Source organism: Coturnix japonica, chromosome 2 (assembly GCF_001577835.2).
Source record: "Coturnix japonica isolate 7356 chromosome 2, Coturnix japonica 2.1, whole genome shotgun sequence".
In the NCBI taxonomy this organism is placed as follows: Eukaryota; Metazoa; Chordata; class Aves; order Galliformes; family Phasianidae; genus Coturnix; species Coturnix japonica.
Window position 1 is genome coordinate 84478702 of NC_029517.1, and position 20775 is coordinate 84499476.

The window sequence follows — 20775 nt, forward strand, 5'->3', positions numbered from 1 at the left end:
GTCAGGTGGAATTCCTCTGGAAGGAGGGAGGTGTATAATCACAGATATACATCATAGTTTCTCTAATAAGTATGTTTAGATATGAGAAGCACCTGGGTGTTGGGGTGGCATTGGCAGGAAAAGAGTAGGACAGCAAGCACACATACAGGAGCAGATGAGGATGCATGGGGGCTCCCAAGAAATAAGTAGTAGGGCTTGCTCATTAGAAGTATAAAGGTACAGTGAAGAACACAAAACTTCTCAAAAAAGAACGTGTGTTATTTGTTAAGCAGGCAGTTATTGGAAGTCAGTAAAGTGGGATAGGAGGAAAGGACCTGACCTGCTAGAATATGATCGTCAGAGGAGAGATTTGATATCAGTTCTCTTTTCACTTAATAATCATTTACTTTTCACTTACTAATTACTCCCAACGTAATCAGAATCTACCCTCTCTTTAAAAAATCAGAATAAAATAAAATTTCTTTTGCTAGTGTAGTGGCTTGAGGAACATATTTTTTAAGTGTCAAGTACCATCATAGTAGTCAATTAGCCATATATGAATAAAAATTCTCTAAGTAAATTCTTAGAATTGTTTGAGTTGGAAGAGACTTTAAAGGCCATCTAGTCCAACTTTCTTGCAATGAACAGGGACACCCACAGCTTGATCAGGTTGCACAGGATCTGATCCAATCTGGCCTTGAGTATCTTCAGGCATGGGACATCCACCACATCCCTGGGCAGCATGTTCCAGTGCCTCATCACCCTCACTGTACAACACTACTTCCTTATATCTACTCTAAACCTTGGCTCTTTTAGTTTGAAACCATTTTCCCTTGTCCCATCACAGCAGACCCTGCTAAAGCATCAGTTCCTTTCCTTCTTACTGCCCCCCTTTAGGGCAGCTGTCAGTTCTCCCCAGGGCCTTCTCCAGGCTGAACAGCCTCAGATCTCTCAGCCTGAGTTATATTTTCTTTTTGGTCTAATGAATTTCTTTCTTTTCTGTCCTTGTCTATCATTAACTTTCCATCATCTCCTTCAGTGCAGTCTGCGTGGATCTTCAGGTTCTTTATTCAATTTTTTAGGTAAACTCATTAGACATGGTTCCTTTTCTATTTCAGCATTTCAGTATTTCAATCTTACTTCTAGTCGCCTAAGACAGGAGGAATGTAATTTTTCTGTGCTGTGTTCCATTGATAAATTATTAAAAAACGCAGGCTAGACATTTTCATTCCTATTTTTCATTGTTTCATGGAGACCAGGCAAGTGTCAGAAGTCAGACTGCCACGGTGAAACTTTCATCCTGCCAACATGAATGGAATCACTTATGCTTAGATTTAGGGTGGCATGCTTGTCTATGTGAAATCCTGTTATTTTTTGCAGCTAGCTTAGAGGCTGAGGTAGGTCACTCCGTATTGGTGATTTCTCCAGCACATGTAATTTTGACAGCTTTGATGCTACCAGCATTCCAATTAATATAATTTATCAGCCTTTTTTTCTACTAGATTTATAATAAATATTATACCAAGCAGGATCTGCAACCATCCAATCCCATGAATCTGGCTCTAAATTCATATTAATGAATATCATTTTTGCTATCCAGTTTTCTTAATTCTCCTTCATGGATTTCAGTTGTTATCTTACATAGACGAAAGCAGGCAAATATATACTACTGATATTTTCTGACATGAAGACATATAATAAAATACAGAATCTCATATGATAAAATACAGAATACTGTTGGAAAGATCAGTCCTTCTACAGTGTACAAAAAGCATTCGGATCATTAATCTTATTCATGCAGTCTTCAAAAAGATGACAGTGCTCATTCTAACTTTGAAAAACATGCATTACAAAGGTGTCTCTAGAAGCCAAGTGGCCATTGAGTCTCTGAATACCAGAAACAATGATAAACTTGCTTCAGATTTTTTCAGTATTTATTTATGTGTAAGCAGTGAATTTTATTGGTAAAAACAGAAACTCATAAAAAAGAAATTTTGGTCTAAATGATTTAAGATAAAATACATCTATGATCTGTATATGTCTGTAATCTTGACTGTATCTGTAAGTCTCCTTTCAAATAGCCTGGCTGTCATACAGAGCAATACAGTATATACGTACAGCGTAGGAGTGTTTAAATGTTAATGGAGTGTTGCATTTTTGTTTGTTTTTTGGCAGATGCTTTTGAAATGTCTGAGAGACAAAATAATCCAGTGTTTGCCAAGCCAGGAGGAAGCGTCACTTTTACTTGCCATTATGATATTGAAGGTTCAGTACAGCAAGTGAAGTGGGAAAGGATTAAAGCAGGCGGGACAGATACCATTGTCCTGTGTACCTCAGTAGGAGGGCGAAGCTTTGGTTCAGATTTCAGAAATCGTGCACAGGTGGATTGCTTTGGTCGGGCAAGCTCCACGATTGTCATTCAAAACGTCACAGCCTCTGACTTTGCAACATACCGCTGCGTGGCTACTGGAAGAAATAAAACATTTGAGATGTGTTTCACTGTGGTTGGTAAGTAAAGAAGGTAGTGATAAATGTTTCCAGGACCTTCTGAGGCATTAGCATCTTTACCCGTAATAAATAATACTCCAGTAACAAGTGAGAGTTTATTCAAATGCCACATTCAAATGAGCAGTGTGAGAAAGGTGACAGAGTTAACAATCAGTCTGGTTTCCATGGAAAGAAGCTGGTTTAGCTTGTCTAATGTCATAACAGGGCTTCAGATCTGTTTGTGAGAAGCTGATCTGATGATAGGAAAGAGACTCTTTGAAAGAGGAGACTGCAGAGTTTGCAGGGGGATCAGTGTTCTCCGGAAGACGTGGGGCGGTCCCCATTAGCACAGTGCACTGCAGGGCATGAACCTTGGTCCTAGGTGAGAGACCAGTCATCCAGCAGGGGCTAAGAGCAAACTTCTGTTGTAAATGTAGAATCTGTAGAATGGATTGTACTTTGTTCAAGTAAGGAATTTCTGTAGGGGGAGCTGAATAATTCTTCAGGTTTTGCTGGGACTATTTTCACAGTTTGATTATAATGGGAGCTTAGGTCTCCATAAGTAGACATAAAATTGGATTGCTCAAACTGTGAGCTAAATCTCACTTTTAGTTCTATGTTCTGTTATGACTGTAAAAAGGGCTCAGTTTTAGTTCTTCTATGTAGAATGCCTTTTGAAAACAGAGTTCTTGTACCACCCCAGCCCTTCTTCTCCTGTTGTAGCATTCAGGTCAGCTCTCTGGTGTCTTTGGTACTGCCTTTGTTGGTGGTATTAAATGAGTGCTGGCAGACATCTGTTTGGCAGCATGTAGAGCTGTGGCATGCTGTATAAAGCTTCAGAATATGCTTCATCTGTGATACAGGTACTGAGAATGAACTCAGGAAGAAAAAGTTGATCTGTTTTACTCTGAACACTTGACCACAAAAGCCCATGAAAATGAACAAAATGAGATGAAAAGAAGCATCAGGCGAATAATTTCTCTCACCTCTGAAATTTTTAAACATTCAATTTTCAAAATATTGACTGTATTCATATAATCAAGCATTTACAAATTGTAGAGCAATGAAAATATTTTGTTTGCTCCAAACAAAGTGTTTCTTGTACCAAAACTAAATCAAATAATGAATAGCCAAACCGCCTCAAATTTAAGACCTACCTATGCAAATTCTTTCTTGTTCAGAACAAAACAGAACAAAAAGAAAGACATTAGATTCCCTGCTTCTTTTGAACTTGAAGCAAATTCTATTTATCACAGCTGGTTTTAATGCCAGTGTAGTTATGCATTACTGTTGAAGAAAAAAAGGTATGAGACCACTGAATGAGTTGAAGTTTAATGAGATTCAGAAAACAGCTCATTGTCTCCCTCTAAAACACTCTGCATTATAACATGCTTTATTTTGCTTTTTATTCCAAAAGAATTGAAGATTTCCAATTGTTTGCCTTTAATGTTTAGATTTGTTTCATAATGCATGACTAATAGTTCCATGGGGATATGTAGAAATGCTAAGAGGAAAGTAGAGAGAGGCCAGCTGTTGGCTCCCACAGACCCTGTGAAGACCTTCACTCCAAGTTGTGTTCTCTACTTTTGTATAGCTTTAATGAAAGAGTGATGACAGAAACTAGATGCACTGATTTTTGTGTTATGTTCTATCAGTTCAGACACTTCATTTTCTTTAGTTAAGCGTTACAGCTAAGCCACAGTCTAGGCTTGGATTTGATATCAAACTCTTCCAATGTTTTTATCCTGTTAGTGTAATTCTGCATGGGTACTGCAAATCTTACCTTGGCCAGTGCTAGAGACATCCAGAAATATAGAGTCTGGGAGCTGACAGAATAGTTGCGCTGTGAATAGTAATGGGGAGAACTCTGTTTTGGTTGAGAGAGAGTAGGAGGAAAAATAATAAACTTTTTTGTGTTTATTTTAAGAGAAGTTGTGTTTTTAAAGATTCTAAGGATTTCTGAAGGGAAAGAAACTTGTGGGAAGGGAGATGTAACATAGTGACTTGAGATTATCTGCAGAAATGGTAATAATTCTAAAACCACAGATTCTGAGAGGTTGCATGGTAGAAAAAGGAAGCTTGCTTCTTGTCTGAAGGTGAAAGTATTATTGCAAGGAGAAATAACATGAAATTCCTATGAAGAAAAGAAGAGGAATTTAGGAGAACAGATATTTAGGTGTGGGAAAAACCTTGACTGCTCTTGCAGTTGTGTCAGTAGAAGTCAGCATGCTTCATTTAATGTTTTCCAACATCAGTGAAAACAAGGCCGTGGGATCTGTTCAGTATCATTACCCACTCTTCCCCACCAAATATTGTTATTTTTGTTTAACAGTAACAGAATTTCCAGCTGAAATTCTACAAATCTGTTTTTGACCTTAAAACCTAGAAAGCACAAAGTAACACATGTGTAAATTAGTGTGGATTTGCCAAATAACAGCTGCAGGAACAGAAGGCTGAGAATTATGTAATTATGTAACATGTTCAAGAGACTTCAGATTAATTTCTGCATGAGCCTTACTGTTCTGCTGCTTCTGAAAATTCTGCCAATATGGTCATGTCACCAGATTTTACATCTGAATCCATTTTTAATTTTTATTTACCATATTTTTCCCTTTGAGTAGATCTAGTCTTTTCAGCAAGTTTCTGAAGGATAGAAGCAGATTCACTTTGTTTAGGTAAATGAATAGATATTGGTATATTGGTATATAAAAGAAAGGGAGAAGTCATGAAAGTAATTGAAAACATGAAGAAGCTGTTATTTCATCCTGAAGTCCTGTGGAACGATTTAATTTCAAAATGAAAATTTACAGTCTTTTGAACACCTCTCTCTGTCTGAAGTCAGTGAATTGGGCTAACATCTTGAGCTCAATGTGTGCAAATGCAGAGGCTTGCAGCACAAATGCACCTTTTGGTATTGGCAGGAGATAAAAGTAAAAAGGCATAATGAAGTCATATTTCTCCCTGCTGATTTACCTGTGTTATGGATAGTCTTTTAAATGCTACTTCAGCTGTTTCAGGTGACTGGGTAAGGCTCTGTAGTAGTTTCTAGGCCAAAAGAGCCAATGCCAGCTGGGCAGCCCCTGGGACTACCTTCTGTGCAGTCTGAGACTTGTCCCTGGTATTGAGGACACTGGTGATTTGCACATGAGTATGATGGATTGAATTTGGATTCTGGTAGTGAGACTTGGGTTGATGATGTAAGGAAGGTCTATGCCTATTTTTTTTTTTTTCTTTCTTGCTGGTTTTGGCTTTATTCATACTTTTTTTTTTTTTTTTTTTATTGTAATTTACTATAGTTCTGAACCCTCCTATTTTGCGTGAAAACTACTGTAAAACACAAAAGCTTTATATGACTGAGCTCTGTGCATAATTTGTGTAGCAACTAATGCCTAAAATGGTTGATAGCAAGCTGCTTCAGTTTCAGAGCACTGCTAAGTTGTCTCCAGTGTATTTTAGTTATAAAGGAGCCTTTTCACCTTGAGGACTGCTCCCTGATGCCTTCAGTTTGAGAGAACAGTAACCAAATAATCACAAAGATAACAGGTCAGCGTAAGGAACATCTAGCATTTAGAAAAAAATGGCAGATGAAATGAAAAGCAAGGCAGCCCTTGTCCAGTCACAGCAGGTTATCAAGCAATCCTTCTAAGCTGGGAGAAAGCAGCAGTACTTTTGTGCCACAGAAAATAGACACAACTTAATGCTGTCTTAGTGGGTGAGGAGAATCAAATTATGAGTGAAATTAGCTACCTTCTTTGTACATGAATTCTTCCTGAATAAGTGAAAGATATCAGTCTGTCTGTGGGTCTCTACTCAACGAAACACTTTTCTGTGAGCATTAATGTATTCACTCTGGATTTCTATCATTCACTTGTGGGAGAAATTATTTCAGTGATGTCTAGTTGCATAGCTTACATGCTGGATCAGCAGGGCATGTGACAAGCTACGTGAAGATATTCATAGTGCAGTTAAAATCACTTGTAAGGACAAATAAATGTCTTCCCCATCAGTACTTCGTCCTCAAAACCAGAGCACTAAAACCTCTGCACAGAAAAGTTTCAGATTCTTGTAAGAGAGAGAGAAAATGCCAGGGCTACAAAGCTAAGAGAGAGAGCAAACACTGTCTAATAATAGGAATTTTACTCAAATCAGAATATTGCCAATGATGAGAACATGAGCTAAAGAGACACATAACAAGCCTGTGACATGTTTCTTCAAATCCTAGAATGTTATGTTAAAGTTGGTAATTACAATAAATTTTGTATTGTTAACAAAAACAACTGCCTCATGAAAGGTTTACTTATTAAGATGATAAAAGGCAAAAGGTCTTTTGAGTTGTTATTGCTTCCAAAAATATCTAATTACTTCTCTCATCCAAATTTAACTGACATCTGATAATCCCAGTTCTCAAACTCATTCAGTCAGAGATTATTATCTTGACCTGATAAACTGAAGGTGAAATGCCATGAAAAGAAAAGACGAAGTCTGGAGGGCTTGGACTGCAGGATGGAGACACTGCTGAAGTCTGGAATTCTATCCAAATTCACCCACTCTAGATGATAAATAAACACGAGGTTTTGAACAGAGTAGCAAAAATCTTAACATTTCTTTGTTGCTTACAGAGTGTTTTCTCTTTATTCCTATAAGTACTCATTGGCACAGGTGAATATTTTCTTTGGCAAGTAGCCAACCACTTGGAATAAATAAAATAATTTTTCTTGAAGCTGGACATATGCATATGCGCTACTCTGTCATTTCAAGTGTGTAGCCATTGAAAACATGCTGGAAGTAGAGTATCTACATTTTGTAGTTATAATACAGAAGTCATTAGTTTGCATAATCAGGTAACATTCTCTATTGTGTCACATCCCTTCAGCAGCGTAAACTTTTTAAAGAGTATTCTTTACTTTTACTTTTGAGTGAAATAATATTGGTATCCAAGAATAAGACCATTCTGTATTCAGTACTTTTTTGTTATCCTTTCCAATGTGCATATTAATACTTAACAGGCATACCTGAGCTGGTTTCAGTGGGTAGCTCTGAAGCTTTTTGATCCGGGAGAAAAGTCAACTGGTGATGGCTCAGCAGCTGGTTTGCTGAGATTACTGTCATTAGCAATACTGATTCTTTTTTATTTGTCTTTGAATTAAGCATATAATTTTCTTTTCTATCCAGAATTAAAACTCTTTTAGGGGAGCTGTGGTTTCATCTTCAACTGCTCTCTTTCTCTCTACATTGTCTAGAACGTTAAAGAGAGCTAAGCTAAGTAGTTACTGCTCACCAATAACTTGCTAGTTTTTATCTGAAATACACATAACAAATTTTCATGCATAAGATATGTTCAGTGTCTTAGGTAATACAAAACAGAACCCTATGTCTTGTTTATACTGAGTTTTCCCTTTTTATTATAGAACCATAGAATATCCCAAGTTGGAAGGAGCCCATAAAGATCACTGAGTCCTGCTCCTGGCACCATGCAGAACCACCCAAAATACAAACCGTGCATCTGAGATTGCTGTCCAAATGCTCCTTGAACTTGGGCAGCTTGGGGCTGAAGTCTGTTCCATGCTTGATCACCCTCTGGTGTAGCTGCCCTCCCCTGACAGCTCCATGTTGGTCCTTGGGCCCTGTAGCTGTCACAGAGAGCAGATCTCTGTGCTGTCTCTCCGCTTTCTGAGAGGACCTGCAGCCACCATCAGGCTTCCCCTACTTTTTCCATCTCAAAGCATCCTCACATTTTTGTATGCCTTACTTTTTTTTATTGCTACATGCTGAGAAACTGAAGAATATGCAGGAAATATTTCTTCAGTACATATTTGGACAGATTCAGGTTTGCAATAAGACATTGCTATCACATAAGCTCGCTAGAGTTTGCTAGAAGTTTTAGATTATTAGAAGTTGGTAAAACCACCTGACAAAGTTATTTGCTGCTACCACTAGTCACAAATACACTGTATACCGTCATGTTTATTACTTTCTATTTGTGATTCCTAGTTTTTTTTGTGCTATTTACTCTCAAGCCTGCAGACAGCTAGCACAGAGATGCAACAGAAGCAGGAAATAGCACACTGTGGTGGGCTGCAAAAAGCTGAGTTAAAGTTCTGTGGTTTGACATAGTTTTGTTTTTTTCTTTCTTTTTTCTTTTTTTAATGATACCACGAACTGATGAGTAAAAATACATAAAAATACATACATATTTTAAATGAATAGCTATGTTGAGGACTAGAACTGTGGACTTGCTACGTGACTTTGAGCTTATTACTGCTTCTCCAGCTTTTTTCACTTAAAGAATGATTCCATCCCCATTAGCTTGAGTACTTTAAGAATATGTTGATTCATACCTTGGAGACGTAGTCATGCTTATCTTGACCCCCTCATTATTACGTGTCGATCTGTAGATTTATTTGAAGAAGTGATTCATGCTGAGGAAAACTATGCGTTTGTAAAACTCAAACTACAATAAATGTAACTTCCTATCTCAGTTGTGATTCTCAAAGAAAGCATTTTTGTTAATACTGGAAGAAATAGGGTGAGTTTCCTGAACAAATTATGTGCAGTACAGGTCTATTAAAAATTGATCACAACAGGAGAATTTTTTGTGGAAATATTTTTGTTAAAAAATGAACAGATTTTGTTTTGAATTGGAGTCAAAAAAACTGATAAAAGTGTGAAGCATTGAACTGAAAACCTTCTGGGACTGAGAAAATAGCTTGTCACTCATGGAATTAATGCATGTTCATTATGCACGTATCATATGGGAAAATCTTTACAGTGTCGAGGATATTCATTTAAGTCATCAGAGTGCTTTTATTGACTGTATATTGAGTCACTTATGAATGCTGTTGGACTGCTTTTTCACCACAGGAGGGAACGAGAGGAAAAGGAATACACAAGACATCTCTGTTGGTTTTTACATACTGATGTGCTGTGTTTACTCACCTTCCATCATCTCAGTTGCAGCTTTAGTAAGAGCTAGTTCAGCATAACAAAGGCTCTTCGGAAATGAGGTAATGGTTGTGAGATCTGAATACTGAGCTCGAGATTCCATGGGATAATGTGTCTATATAATTATTGATTTTCAGCTTAGTCTGTCGTGCGGAGTTCATGATGTTTTATACAAAATTCTAACAATATTTATTACAATCATATTCTAGCAACTTGGGATCACAAATGGTTTATTATCTACATAGCTGGAGGAACATCTGCTGCTGTTTTACTGTTAGTTTTCCTACTCATTTTCTGCATCACCACTGCTTATCGCAAAAAGTGAGTAACAATCAATTTGCTTGATATAGAAGCATGAAGCTATTAAGGTTTTAAAGGCTCTTCTATTCTTATCAGAGGCTATAGAAAAATGTAGGCTTGGAAATTTAATTTTCTTGCTAAAATTTTTAATTTGAAAAAACTAATCAGTTAAGCAGGTTATAAAAGAAGTTAATTTTCCCATTACAATAACAAACAAACAAACAAAAAATCATACTCAAGTTCCTTAGTCAGGTAAATGCTTATTGTACTATTAGCAGGTGACTAGCATAAGCTTAGGTTGGGCTGCTACTATTTTGTGCATAGAGAAGCACAAAGGACATCTTGAGGTTTTCTTACATCTTGTAGCATTTTGTATCTACTGTACACTAAATATGTAGTAGTTGCCTGATCCAGAATCTCTGCTTCAAATGGAAGGAAATATAAAGTAGAAAAAAATAAATATGTTTATTTCCCCTTCACATCATACGAAGCTTCTGGAATTTGCTGGTAATTTGTCATTGTTCTTGCCCATGAGCAGGAGATCTTTGGATGTGTCTCCAGACCATTACAAGAGTGTGAATCTCATGCATGTTATAGTCTGTATTTTGGGGAAGGTCTATTGGATATTATTGATATTAGTGGGCAAGTAAGTTACATCAGCGTTATCTCTTCTATGCTGGAATTAAATAGTTTAGACTATATTGTAATACATGATGCAGTTCCTTCCATTATGCTTCTAACTGAATGTGTATCACTAGGAAGAAGAGGAAGAGGATCACAGAGGCCTTATTTAATGCTCTGTATCCTACTCAGGAAGAGGTGAGATCAGCTGGAGTTCACCCATACTTTGTATTTTGCATATTTTTTAATATCAGCTCTTCTGTATATGATGTTTACATTCCCTGAATTGTACAGTTTAATCTAAATCTACAGTTGGGAAAAAATAAATATTTCTATTTATAAATTTTCCCTTTTTCTTGTTAGAACAGTTATATTTAAATATATTTTTTTTCCATGTAGCTCTTTTGCTTTGCAAGCTCTGAACTACTTGTTTATTTGATTGTTTATTGGCAATTTTTATTTATTTTTTCCCCCTCAAGTTGCTACTTGCAAAACTGAGGCAAACATCCCACCAAAAAATGTATCCTGTCATAGTATTTGTATTTATCTATTTTCTAGTATAGCTTCACTGTAATTTGCTCTTGTAACTGTTAAATTGCCTCTTTTTGTGCTTTAACAATCAATCAACTATTTGGAGCCCTGTGACTTTTCTCCCTAATAATTCTATTCAAAGGCTGAGTAGAAAGACAAGATCCAATTTTTCTGCTTCCACCTTGTCGCTTTATACTCGCAGTCGTGGTATGAAGTAGCAACGTGATCAGGAAAATGGCCCCTTCCTCACAGTGGGTGTGACTCTAGCTTTCTATCTATTCCCCTAAGACAGCACTTGAGGAGATGTTCACTGTAGATACGGACTTAATTATAAAAAAAAATCCTTTAACCTTCTGCCACTTCTGCATCCCTTATTCTGCCTCTTGGGTCAACATTCACATTAGGATAAAGCTCTTGCTAGGGTAATCATAGCCTAGAGACTTGCCATTTACCTCAGAAAACTTCTTCTGAAAACATGACAATTCTGAAAACATGACAACAAACAGAAGCAGCGTCATATTAATGACTCAAATAATTTACAGTATAGTCCGTACCTTTAGAGTCACTCACTCTTTAAGATTGACGTGGGTAACTATTTCAGTATGTAAAGTGTGTACATGAAGAGAATGAAGCATTCCAGTAATACTAATGCTTTGATACATTACCAGTAATACAATATGAGACTGCTGTGAAGTATATTCAAAGTACAACTTTTTTCTTTCATATGAATTTAAAATTTATTCATGAAACACAAGAAGACAAAACCTACTTTGATGGTTGAGTATTTCTTAATAATAAAATAGCATATGAGGAAAAATAGTTAGGTTTTGTTTTTTTCTTTGTTTTTTATTTTTTTTCCAAAGTCATTTTCAGAAAAAATTCTTCAACTTTTCTTCTTTTCTTCTTTTTTCTTCTTTAAATGTTCTAGCCTGGTAACAATTATGCAGAACACAATTATCACTCCTCATGGGACACAGAAAGAGGAAAAGAAGAGTCATCACTCTGGCCGACACAGGAGATTTATGTGAACTGCATAAACCTAAGAAATGACAATTAGCTTCCTTCTTGTGAATGAAATAACCCAAGTTCAGGCCATGTATTTGTGTGTTGGACTTGATTTGTTTTGCACGGGTGAGCTGCAGAAGGTTATATTGGCTGTGCCAAGCATGGTCCGGGCTTCTCTGGCCAGACAGGTATCTAAGCTGGCCAGGGCACATCTGCATTATAAGATAGTCTGCAGCACTAACGCACCCCTTGATTCATATGTCGAAGTGAAGACTATTGGTACTTCTAAAATTTAAACATTTTTACCCAACTTTTGCACTTACAGGTAATAATTTTAGAACAACTATGCAGAACAAAGCAGAATATGTTTAAATTACATTCATTTCACTGGAGAAACAAATGTCTGAGAAGTCTGTGTGGCAAGGTGAGAAAGAAAATGTGCTCAGTTCTCTGTATTCATGACTTTCAAATCCCAAATTGAAAGCATTATAGAATAAAAAAATGTCCATGATTTTCCACACAGGAGGTGTTGTCACACTGTTGGGCAAACAGTATTATTCATCTGGCAAAGGGAAATGTATCGGGGATCCTTGAAGTTAGATTTAAAAGCAGGAAGAGTGCTGTCTGGCAGCGATGTGGTTTACATGCTGCTTGCCACTCATGACAGCTCTTCCAGTGCTCACTATTTGTGCTACAGAATAGAAGCACAGCCCCCAGCCGACAAGTACTCTCACACATGCACACATATTTTTTTTCTCTCTCACTCGAATGCTCGGGAGAAAACAAAACGTGAAGACTGTTACTGTCAAGTTATATTTAATAATAATTTATTATAAGGTTTAGTTGCACAAAAAATAAATGAGAACATGGAAGATACATGAATAAATGATGCAAAGCAGAAAAAGCACGATTGAGAACATTTACAAAACAATACATGTACATGTGTGATTGTATGTGTGCATATGTATATATTCTGCTGAAAACTACAGAACGAACCACACAGAAATTGAACTAACAGACAAAAAAAAATTATAATAAATAAAAATAAAACAAACAGAACTAGAAGGCAGACCTGAGAATTAGGATCTACACATCTTTTGGCCTTTTACAAATCTGCCATGTTACTGAGGATGGAATCCCAGTCAATGAAGATGTTACCATGAGAGCTGATAATTATATACGTCTGCATTCTATGAACTGTATGCCTGGCCCACCAATGCCTGATTCCCCTTTTCTCTTGTAGAATTAGTAAAAGTGTGACTGAATATGACTTTTCTTTTGGAAAGGTGTTGAGGGAAGGCATCATCAGTCTGCCTGAAAAACAGTTACTGGTTCAACTTGTCTGGCTAAGGAGCCTGACAGTGAAAAGCAGAAGGTATGTGGCTTTCGCCAATGAAAGCTTTCTTCATGTGCAAAGGAGAACATGAGTCTAGGATCTTGAGTGGACACAGGACTTCTATGAACTACTTGAGTGATGATAGTGTCACACAGATATCCTATACTTCACCTAAAAATCTAAAAACATAAACCAGAGTCCTTCAGCCTAGCATTAAAGACTTAAATTCTTTTACAGTGTCAAACACCATTATAAAACATCTCATTTTGGTTTTGCGTACTCCTGAACAAGGACACATACATATTACAGGGATATATTTTTCCTTTCACTTCTTGAAGGTATTCAGATATATAAATGCTTGCATGTGCAATTGATGAGGATACACAGACCTGTACTATTAATAAGTTGGTTTATTTCCTGAGTTATCGTATGTCAAAGCAGATAATTCTAAGTTGTGCACAGCATTACAAGTAAAACCCTGTAGCATTGGGTCATTTCCTTGATGATTCCATTTATATTAAAATGCCAAAATGATGATGTAATGAATTAGATTACATTGAAGATCTCAGTTGGAATCCTGATACGGAAATATCCATAAGCCAGGAAGTTGCTATTGATTCACTGTTTGTAGAGACACTCATAACACATCCCTACTTCATTGAGGACAGAAAAGGGGGAGAGGTGGAGGTTAAGAGTCTGTAATATCAGACTGCTTTTATTATATCTGGTAATGCCCTTATTTCTTGCTTCCCCTGGTGCTTTTTGCTTGTCTACGTGCTTTTTTTTTTTTTGCTTTTTTTCCCAAAAGAATTGGTTTTTTTTGTTGTTTGTTTGTTTTGTTTTGTTTTTTGAGATTTGAGGAAAGAAAAAAAAATCTGTATTGCACGGCTTTGCAGATATTTAATCTAGTTTAATTCAAATTCCATAAACATATTACTTCTATCAAGATAGTCCACAGGGAAAATCACATTACACGTAGCATAATAAGAACAGTATTTTTTTTTTCTCATAAAGCAAACCCAAAACAATAGTTTCATTTTTGTATTGTTGTAATATCAGTGAACAGCAGCTGAACATGAGACTGATACAAATAAAAACCAAAAAGAAAACAATTCACACCTCATCAATATTCTCCGTGGTTTAAAAACAAGTAAGTTATGCACAAGAAAAACCTCCAAAAGTGTCATTGGAAATGAGATGCTGAAATTCTTTAAATGCTTTATGAGTCTGGGAGGATGGGACCTAGTGAGAGCCTGTTTGCTATGTATGAGTATGGATTATGCAAATATTCTGTCCTGTGCAGAATACCACAATCTGTTGTTTGTGTTTAATTTCAAAACTTCCCATAGATTTGCCTTTCTCTTTTGGAAACTGTCACTTTTTTGGGGGGGTAAAACTGATCAACTCTAACTTGGAAGTTTCACCTTGAACAGCTCCTGTGATACTTAATCCTGTATTACTTGCTCAGATAGTTAAAAGAGAAAAAAAAAAAAAAAATCAAGGAAGAAACATGGCATGGCTATGGACAGCAGATAGCTCAGAACACTATCTCAGCTGTCCCTTTTGTTGTTTTAAAGCCTTAGAAACTCTACTGAAAGGAAATAAAGATAATAAAGCATTTTTCCATTACAGAAGAGTGACTTCAATCACTGAGTAACTACTTTCTGTGCAACAGGAAAATGGACCTATGATATTTTAAGAAAAGGAAAAGTAGACTTCTTTTCCATAATAATAAAAAATCATATTTTGCCATCCTGGTTTATACTGGGTGAAAAAGGCAGCTGTTTAAGCCTCGTGTACAAAGGAAAATTCAATTTTTGTTACTTTTAGTACCTTTTAGATTAATAGAAATACTAAGTCTTTGAAGAGCTTAAATTCATATCATTTGTAAAAGAAGAAATCAGAGAAAAAGAAAACATTTCAATTCTTATTATTTTATTTATTTTAATATAAGACAGGCAGTCACCAGACTTTGGATCAACAAGGAGAATACTAAAGCAACTGTCTATGAAAGGTGGTGCAAGTTAGAACAGTAAGATAATACATGACCTCTTGTTGCCACATCTTCCTTCCTTTATCTCAAATATGTCCCTATACCTTAAAGAGCTCCCCTGACCCTCTAATATATTAATGACAGTGACTGTTCTGCTTGTCTTTCCATCTTCTTTGTCTGTGCATTTTCGGGTTAAATGCACCAGTCAGGAAGCAGTCTGCTACAAAGGCTGGATCCAATGAGGAATGGGAGAACATTCTACCAACTCCCGCTTAAGGAAGAGCAGTCTAACACTTAATCCTCCATCCAATTCCACCTACCCTAAATTCCTAGGCTCCTTTTCCATGAGACAACGTAAGTTTTGTAATGACTGTCAGAAATAATTACTTTTAACAACTGTGCTACACAAGCAAACCAACTGCCTGTTCTTCAGGTGTTGGTTTGATCATAGGTAGGTGGCTGCTTACTCTAGAAAGATTCAAATAAGGAAACAGACTTCAGAAAAGGAAAAGATTTCGAAGGACTGATCTCAGTATCAGATTCATTAAGCACTGAGATAGGCTTTCCAGGGAGGTGGTTGAGTCACCATCCCTGGATGTGGTTCTAAGGGATGCGATTTAGTAGAGGGTTGTTAGTTAGGGTAGTACAGTTTGGTCATTGTTGGACTCAGTGATCTTTAAGGTCTTTTCTAACCTGAGTGACTCTAATCATAAAGACCTTTGGGATTCAGGGCTCTGTTTATCTTCTTTTATAACTACATATCATGTCTCTCTAAACCTTCTGTGTCACTGAGCTATGTAAAAGTTCAAATCAATGGTACTTACTTACACCAGCTAACACTGCCTCAGTGAGTACTCCCCAGAACAAGTGGAAGAAGGCTTATTTCCTTTAAAGTCCAAATGCTCAATGGAAGTTAATCCCCTAAACAGCTCTGTAAGTCTGATACTACGGGTTAGTTCCAAATCCTCTCTTCAAGACAGGCTGGAAGCTCCAGGAGTAGAAACTACACATCAGGTTCATAGTGTACATTATTTAACATGGAAGTACAGCAATTCAACACACATTTCAAATACTCACACATTCCTGAGGAACTGGGCTAGAGCACAGAACAACTAAGAACAAGATGTGTCTCCATGGGTACACCATTCTGGGTTGTGATGTCAGAGTACATGTGAGGGGTCAGGGTCAGGGTGGCTACTTTCCCTTTGACATCTAGTATGAAGGGTCCCACCCTGAGGCTACAGACACAGTGGTCTTCAAAGCACTGATACTGATTGGGCTTTTCAGTGGTAAATGACATCCCAGATGTTCCTGCCACCATAGTTGTTTCATACAGCTTCCTGCATACCAAACCAGCCAGGGAATGAAAGACCTTAGCTAAGTTCCTACTGTAGGCTGCAGCAGACACACCCCATCCTAACTCTCCCTCTTGAAGCTGGGATCCTGTACAGAAACAACACTCATGCTTTAAGGACTAAGAAGAAGAGCCAGAAGTGAGCTTACAGCACCTAGTAGGGTGCTCCTCCAGCAAGAACATTCTCATTTTTGTTTTCCCCCATAATGCTTTTTTTTCTCCATTCTAGTCCTTCCATACTGAATAACAACTCATGAGAGAAGGGTGAGAACATGGATAACTATAGGACAAATACATGGGAAGTCTGTGAACATTTCCTTTGAAATAAGAGAGCCTCGGGTTTATTGAGATAGCATCAGCTATGTGAGGCTGGGAGGCTACTGGAGCAGACTGCTGCCATGACACTGTCACTGCTCTGATGAACCACAAAGGTGGAGTTTTACCTTACTGCCTGTGCCTGGAACACAAGGGTCAAGCTAGAAATTGCAAAAGAAATATAGTAAGTTATTTACAGCAAGATTCAAAAGATTAGTAATTATTAGCTCCACATCAACACTGTTAGCCAGCACAATTAGATAAAGTGACTAAATTTCTAGCTCTGCGACATTTTTTGTCTAATTTTATGCTTACTTAAAACAATAATTGTGTAGTTTTAGGAAAAAAAAAGTATTTTGGTGATTCTGACAGAGATTTATCACTTTTCTTAACAGTTTATTTACTTACAAAGTTATGGTAGATAAATCATTGATCTTATGAAGCAGTAAGTTTTCTAACATGATTTAAATGACAAACAGCTTATCATGCTAAGATACAGTCATATAAATACACAGTATCTTTTCCTTTTGATCTTTCTCTGGAAAAAACAGTCTGAAGCAGAAATCTATTAGCTCATTCTAAATTTCCATAACTTACACAAAAATCACATTAAGGGAGGACTTTTCTCACAGAACTTTGTTGAATTATAATTGGAAGCATAAATGGGAACACCCGTGTACATATTTTTATGCATCATAAAATGCAAACACTGCTGCTATTATCACAAATCTGATCAGCTCTCAAATACTCTTTAAGTCATATTTTTAGCAATATCTGGCTGCAGAATTGTATACTAACAGTTATGATGCATTGTGTATATCTTTTGAGCACTAGATTGCATAATGCACTTAAGCTGGGCTCTTGGCTCTTCTAGCCCTGTTAGGGAAAATGCACTGAGCGCTTCTAAGCCTATTGCATAGAGCGTCATAGAGCTGTGGGTTGTGTTAAACACAAAATATTGTTCCCAGCTTTGATAAAATCAGAAGCTGAATGTTCTGGAAAGCTGTACTGCACTCAATGTGATCCACTGCTATCTGCTAAAATTCTACTAAATTCTCCCAATCTTTTTAAAGATTAAAGTTTTGGTTTTAATCATTACAATTTTTTTTCTTGATTTCTTACCTTATTCTTATTATTTTCATTAGATTTCAGATCCTTTCTTTCTAAAATAGTGTTCTTCAAAGAAGGAAAAAAACCTCAAAGGTGTGAAAAAGTGAGCGTATGTCATATTTGTGTAGAAAATCATAATAGATTTTTTCTGCGTTGCCTGATTTTTCCTTGTAACCATCTTAAATCAGTTAAGCTTACAAAAGGCAGTCCTCGAACATAAATATCTCCTGTCACAGCCTGTCATCTACAGAAACTCAAAAAATGCAACAATTAACATCAGTGAGGACAGCTCTATTTTAAGTATATATATTTTTTCTGCTTTAGACATAGGAGCCACAATATGAATAAACGTTTAACTGAAGCCTTTAGTTTTGTTATTTATCAAATTGCCAAGTCAATTGATTAATATTGTGCTGTTTTCTATGTATGCTGCAGTCTTGCTGTCATACAATCATAAAAAGATTGAAAACAACATGCAGCCCACATTAAAAACAAGGGTTAACTTCAGTCATGTCAAATACTGTTAAGAGTATTTCACTATTGTGAAATGTATCCATTCTCTTGACAATCTCAGGACTGTAGGAACAGAATGAGGTAAATCTGTTGAACCTCATGAGGATTTCTGTACTCAAGGAAAAAAACGAAACCTCAACTCCTGTTTAGGACTTTCATTGGATTTAAAAGATTAACTCCTTCATCTTAAATAGCATATTGGATTTTGAGCTTTCATTTCCTTAAAAAGGAATTTTCTATTCCATTACAACTTGCAACATTCAAATCAATATCGATGTTTTAGCATGTTTTAATTGTAATATATCGTGCTTAAATATTCCTATCTGTTTTAACCTTACCGGATAAAAATCCGTCAAACTGTGTATGCATGTGAAGATGCTGGAAGTATATTTGAAAAGTGGAACCTCTTTTTTCTTTAGGAGAAAACCTTCACCTATGGATTGTAATCTTTACGTTTCAAAGCACATGCCATTTCAGTAGTTGCTAAATACACAGCAGCTTCACCTATCACCTTTCACTGTCCTGTAAGGGCACGGGAATGGAAAGACTTCTAGTTGCTACAGCCAGTTTGACAATGCCCTTGGACTTTTATTCCACCATGTGCCTGCACGTTTCCAGGATAACACACACCTTTATCTAAAATGAAGAGCGTTTATTTAGAATATCAAGAACAAACACAGCATCCTTTATGAATTTCAAGACTTTGCATTTTCAGCATTAATATATCAAACCTCATACCCTTTGATTTTAAAGTTTTGCCACCTAAGTCGTGTGCCCAGTTATTACCTTCTGCTAACAAAGCATAGCCCTGTTGTCAGTGGGGAAAAGTAAAGGGTTTTAATATATACAAGTTGTGAAACAAGTTGGTTTGGAAAGAGTCACAAATATTTGGATGATGTATGGAAAAACAAAATGTTCCAGTGCTGCTGGATCTGTTCCTATAATCAAGAAACTTCTCACACTTTCTCCACAGTCCACACTACTCCATATGTGGCTAAAAGCCATGAGTATTTATTTTCAGCAGGTATAAAAGGAGATAAACACACACTGATATTACACCCTAAAAGGCAGATTAATTGGAACACATTCCTTATTTCTTTTGAGGAAGAAATGGTAGTAAATAAATAACACCGTATTTCATGCTAGAAAGCACAGCCATTTAAAAGACTTATATTTTGTCATGGAAAACCATCCTGCAGTTTCTAGGTTACCAATTGAAAATTAATGAATGTGGCTGGTGAGCTAAGTCTGAGTAGAGGTTTATATGCTACAGGCTGATGATTTTTTTCTAGAGATCAAATAGCTCAAAAATCAGTACTCCACATGGTATTGCCTATTACGCTAGAGATCAAGAGCTGAACAAGCATGAAGTTCATTCCTTTTCTGATAAATGCAATAGAGAGATCTGACTAATGCTCTTTTTTTTTTTTTTTTTCTTTTTTTTTTCTGTTTGTCGTGAACAGGTGAGGGTTTTCACAGTCTGCCTGCACTTAGCAGCTCCTAAATAAGTGGGTGCCACAGGCTGTATGCATGCTATACATTATTGCAGGCTGTATGCATGCTATAAATTATTGCTATATAGAGCACTTCAAAAGATTTCTGACCTCAGGTAATTTCAGCCCTTCTTCCAGCACAGTCTTATAAGTTTAGAACAAGGCTTGATTAGATATGTGTTTCCTACTCCCCGTAAGGATTTCTATTCATTTGTGAAATGAAGTATTTTTCTCAAAATGCTTTGGATATTACTGAAACAGACTTTTGACAAAATGAAAGAGAGCAGCTCTTGTTGCTGTCTAACAAACTTCTTTGGTTTGTTGATATGTTCCCAAGCTTTATTTGCTAGCTTTAGGGGGAAGAAAAAAAAAGAAAAAGAATTTTGCATAAGCTGGTTCCATGTGAAGACCTGCAATCAGAGTCCAACACAGAAAGCAGAGCCTGAACATTTATTCAAGAAGGCAGAAAATTCCATGTTATAAGACATTTTTCTTTCTTATTCCTCTACATCATTAGGCAAATTTACTCCAATAGATCATATTCACAAATGATTGAAACTATTAATAATAAAATATAGCCATATTAAAAATGTGGCTACTCAAGTACCTTAGCACTATTTTATGACTTATTACCAGGCTCCTTCAATTTCTCCTTTTCTACACCAAGTGACTTCAAAATCAAAAGTAATAGCATGCATCAATCCATAATAGTCAGTCAGGAGGTATTGGTAACTATATTTAGCAATGCTGTGTGTTATTTGTTTATAGGAATGAATGCAATCATTGTAAAGGTCTT

General features: G+C 36.5%; 1 protein-coding gene across 1 annotated transcript in view; it reads left to right on the forward strand.

Moving 5' to 3' along the window:
* The window catches only part of CD226 (CD226 molecule), a 34601-nt gene extending 13826 nt beyond the window's left edge, over window positions 1-20775 (forward strand). Inside the window, exons 3-6 of the mRNA XM_015855137.2 lie at window positions 2155-2487; window positions 9618-9729; window positions 10467-10527; window positions 11789-20775. Coding sequence (XP_015710623.1) covers window positions 2155-2487; window positions 9618-9729; window positions 10467-10527; window positions 11789-11917 — 635 coding nt within the window. The 3' untranslated portion in view covers window positions 11918-20775. The remainder of the gene's footprint in view (window positions 1-2154; window positions 2488-9617; window positions 9730-10466; window positions 10528-11788) is intronic.